The sequence below is a fragment of the Lepeophtheirus salmonis genome, chromosome 13, assembly GCF_016086655.4.
Source record: "Lepeophtheirus salmonis chromosome 13, UVic_Lsal_1.4, whole genome shotgun sequence".
NCBI classification, from domain to species: domain Eukaryota; kingdom Metazoa; phylum Arthropoda; class Copepoda; order Siphonostomatoida; family Caligidae; genus Lepeophtheirus; species Lepeophtheirus salmonis.
The window spans coordinates 12672120-12677252 of NC_052143.2; the positions used below are offsets into that span (position 1 = coordinate 12672120).

A 5133-nucleotide genomic window follows, 5' to 3' on the forward strand; every position below is an offset into this window, starting at 1 on the left:
ATTCTTTGATGCTGATCAAGGTTAATAAAAATACAAGGTTATACCATGACGCATGTACGACTGATGTTTGACTTCCACTGCACATTTAATATTGACGTCATTGTAGATGAGGGGTTGCGTGTTTTGTAAAAATCTGTTCTTCTTGCCCAGCAGTCGGTATGAAACTTTAAATTGAAAATTCTAGCAACAATGACGTGATAGAGTATTAGTTTTTGCGTGTTTTGTCAAAATCTATCTGTCTTGCCCATTACTGGGTACAATACATCATATTGAAAATTATAGCCAGCCCGATTACATGATGGTCTAAACTTGCATTTCTATTAACCATGGGCTATACCATAACGCGGAAAAAACTTATGTTTGACTTCAACTGGGCATTTAATATTGACGTCACAGTAAATGAGTGGTTGCGTGTTTTGTCAAAATCTGCCTGGTATGCTCAGCAGTCGGTACAATAAATCAGATTGGAAATTTTAGCAACGCCGATTACATGTTGATCTAACCTTGTATTTCTATTCACAAAAATTATTCTAATTGTGTTGGTTGCCATGTCGATTTTCAGTTTAATTTCTTTAACATCCCTATAGTACGCACGATTTTTATCATTATCCGTATAGCATGGAGACGTCCTTGGCCATAACGTAAGTGTGAATTTCAGGATAGTGTCACATCTTTATAGTATTTTAATATACTTCCATTTATTTAAATTATTTCCTCCACGTTCTTCTTTTATTATCTCAGTCTCGGATTATTTCCTAATAAGTATCCCCCCCCCCCTTTCAGTCTTTCTTTTTAACGGTTCAATTTTTTTATCATTCAACGGCCCTAAGGCACTACTAGCTTTTTATCTACTCTCAACCTCGATTGTCGAAAAGGAAAAGAAAAATTTGGAAGAAAAAAAAATTAGGTAACTAGTCTTCCTTATTTTTCTTGTTGCCAACTGTTAATTATGATCTTAAATTATGTCTCTTTGAATAAGGTTATGATAAAACTACAACAGCAGAAATGACGTAGTTACTACTAACTACTTCATTTGATTCGAGGAAGTTTCATCATAATTCACAACCTCTTTCAATGAGACAAGACAGCTGAAGTTAAAAGTAGGAGCGGTGTAATCCCAGCTAGGAGTGAAGTAATTAAAGAGATAGCTAGTACCGTAGGACTGAAAGACTTATGTATATGCCCTTAGGACCGTTGAATAGCTAAAAAAAATCGCGGCAATAAAAAAAAGACTGACAAGGGGGGAGACTGATAAAGAAATCAGTTCAAGGACCGATCCAACGCTAGTGATGACTGATGATATATTTTACAGGGACGGGCTGTAGCTTTCATTAAATTGTATCTACGAACGAGCTACAAGGTATTATTCTTTATTACAATTTTCTAGCATAAGAACCAAGAATGGCTATCCCCAAATCCATTTTAATCACTGGCTGCAACCGTAGAATTGGACTTGGCTTGGTAAAGGAGTTCCTTAAATTAGGAGATTAATCCCTAAAAATAATTGCTACCTGTCGAAACAAATCAAAAGCAGATGAATTGTCTGCTTTGGAGTCTTCAAATCCCGGCCGTCTTAAAATTTTGGAGTTGGAAGTTGACAACTATCAAAATGATTATAAGGACTTTGCAACAGAAGTTGGACAGGAATTGGGTGTGTTAAAATAGTTATCAATTCATAATTTATACTAATAATTCCAATAATACAATTTTGATCTTTTTATTTCTTTTGCCACAAAAAAAAAAATAGGAGAAAGAGGTCTCAATTTATTTATTAACAATGCAGGAACCGTTGGAATTGTTCAAACTTTTGAGAATTTATCGGGTGATAATATGATGAATGTGTATAGAATAAACTGTGTTGGTCCAACTTTGCTCACAAAAGCATTACTTCCTTTTTTATAAAAGGCTGTTACTTCAAATCCCGAAGGAAAAATGGGTTGCGAAAAAGCGGTGGTTGTACAAATGAGTACATCAGGTTCTTCTATTGCTGATAACGCTGGTGGTAAATATTATCCTTATCGTTGTAGCAAGAGCGCCTTGAATATGTCAATGAAAAATTTGTCTATTGAATTGAGACCTGTAGGGATATTAGTCATGTCAATGCATCCTGGATGGGTTGTAACAGATATGGGAGGTCCTAATGCTATGATAACTGTTGATGAATGTGTTTCAACCATGGTTAAAACGATTAGTCAGCTTGGAGAGAATGATCATGGTAGTTTTCTTAGATACAACAATACTTCCATCCCTTGGTAATTTTTCTCTATATTACTATAAGATGGTCTTACAAATGGCAATTTAATAAATAAAGTACCTACATGTTGCTATCACTTATCAGTCATCATGATTATAATTTTACAAAAATGAAAATAAAAACATTTTCAAATTTCTTAGAATTATATAATTTCTCCTTTTATGCAATAAAAGTTCTCAAGTAATTTAGTAATTCAGAAAATGACTCCCAACTCACTAACTTTTGAAATATGTACAATAAAATTCATATTTTAACATGTAAGTCTAGTGAAGTTATGAAATCTCTTATAATGTATAATAACTTATTAATCACGTAAGAGTCCCCATTAAATATTTCTACATATAATAGAAGAGTTGAATATATTTTGCGGCCTTGTAGATAAGGATATCTAGAATCAAAGAACCACATTATCTTTCATAGTATTTTACTTATTTTTAAACTACAGTTGAAACTCAAAAGTAAAAAGGGAGTCGAGAGCAAGGCAAAATATATAGTTACAGCAATAGTTCAGCCTTATAAATGGATTAGATGTCGTAGATATGAGTTGTTTGTTCGTTATGTACATCAATGATACTAAAGACTGATATCAATGCAAGAGTGTTATTAGAATAGAAGTTGAAAAAGAGTATATATTTATAGGAAAAAGGTTCCAGAGTTTCGATGAAAGAGCTGTGGATAAAATGAAAGAAATCTCTTTGTTCTTACCTGTGAATTTCCTTCGAGTTTTTTTTTTCTTTATCAAACTCATTAGTTCTCATGGGAGTATACAATGATTCTAAACAAAATATAGAGTGGCAGATGTGTATTTGAGCCTATGGATGATTAATTAACAGATTTGGATTCACAATAAATCATACTTCAATTAAAAGATATGGGATCTACCGAGCGAGGTACGAAAACCACTTCTAAAGAGGTGAGTTCTTAGAACATCATGTATATCACAATGTCATGAACAAACATGGATTCAATAAAACTGTGAGTAGACGCATATCCATATATCCGGATGTTCCATTAAAAAGATCAATTCAAATTATCCTTATTCATTTTATATATATAATTTTTATCTATTCGGATTCTTCTTTCAACGGCCATGAATCATGGTGTAGTTTGAATGTAAGAGGTTTCGTGGCGCTACTTATTCTCTTATGCTTAGGAATTACTATTGGTTCTCTACTCAATGTCTCGAAAAGAAAGAAGGCCTCTGGCAAGCGCCTCTCCTTCCAACACATACTGGATCATAAAGAAGTGGAAATCACTGCTATTGCCCATTACTCAGCTAATGCTTGTTTGTCAATTCATGTGTCTTGTTCAATATCCCATGTCTAATGATATTATAATTGATAACAGAGAATTAAGTGATAAGCACTTCTTCCATGCGAACTGCTATCGTGTTTGTTTATTTTTCTTTTATTTTAATATATATTATTTACTATTATATCATTTTAAAAGAAACTTGCCATTTTTCCACTTGATCACTTTTCCTTTTATTATCTTTGACATATTTTCCTAAAATGGAATGGATACCCATAAAAGACAAAAACTTTATTATGTAAATATAGATATATGTAGTTTAGTAAAACTTGAACTTTTTTCATTTATTTATCAAAAAGAATAAATTATGAAATAGCCATGACATATAAAGTCAGACGAGGGAATAGACAATTGAAAAGATATGGTATTTTTGTGTTAGCACGGTAACACCGTTTAGTGGATCACAATATGGTCGCTCTGTTATTACTGCGATCCACCCGAGTCTAGCCCCTGTTATAGTGATACTACCTAACAGCTCGACGATGATTCAGTAACTTTTAATTGAACACATTCAAGTGTCTTGAAAAATGTAAGTTTTGAAATAACTTCCCTAGTCTCCCCTAGCTTTACTTATACGATAATAATAAAATTCAAATATTTAATATTATAATTCAGTCACGAAGTAATATAAATTTCCTCATGAATCATAATACATAAATTACACATCAACTCTTTAATATTGAAAATATTACTATTGTTTATTAATCATCTTTTTTATGTTGTTCACTCACTAGTCGCTGCTCGATTTGCTTCGATTACGTAATAAACAGGGCTTTGAAAAATATGTTAAGATTTTTCGCAAAATGAGTTGAGAATATGTTAAGAAAAATGCCAAAATATAGTTTTTTCATGTGTATGCTTTATTTCGCATACTAAACATTGAATTATAAAATTTTGATAACAAAGGATCTTCGATTGTTTTCTTTTGTCAGCAAAACGAGGACCTACGTCATCAAACTAAAAAATGTCTTGGTGCACATAAAAAATTTTTCTCCGCTGGAAGTACTGTTTAGTTATTATTTTGAGAAATAATAGTAGATATTAACTAAGCTTACTGTATTTAATGTCATATTTTATTAAAAGCGTAGCCATACATAGATTTGTAATTCTGTTATACCCTAGCCATTTTAGAAACAGAACCCAAAACTTTACAATAAGGTTACCCTGAATTCCGTTATTTCTATAACATCTGCTTATATCCGTTTCCTCCTCCTCTTTCTGTTGATATCCCAAATACCAACCATGTAAACGGGATGAAAGGGGGGGCTATTGACAAATGTATAGCTACGCTTTTAATAAAACATGACATTAATACAGTAGACTTTGTTAATGTCTACTATTTTATGTCATAGCGTAACTTACCATTTGTAATCTTACAAAGCTGTTTTACTCCAAACTAGTTGAAAGGAAGGAACACGAGTTCAAGCAGAATTATGTTATTTTGTTTTTTCAATTATAATTAAATAAATATATATATAAATGTCCATTGTACTTGACTTCTTGAACTTCTTAATAACGGTCTGTAATGAATTAAGATAATATTTATGAACTATAAATAAATTATTGCC

At 32.0% G+C, this 5133-nt stretch overlaps 1 protein-coding gene across 1 annotated transcript; it reads left to right on the forward strand.

Moving 5' to 3' along the window:
- Window positions 1-647: 647 nt before the first annotated feature.
- Window positions 648-2990, forward strand: LOC121128487 (C-signal). Its single transcript, XM_040724072.2, is given in 2 exon segments — window positions 648-1651; window positions 1748-2990. Coding segments are annotated over 2 exon segments (759 nt in total). The 5' UTR covers window positions 648-1401; the 3' UTR covers window positions 2257-2990.
- The last annotated feature ends 2143 nt before the right edge of the window (window positions 2991-5133 follow it).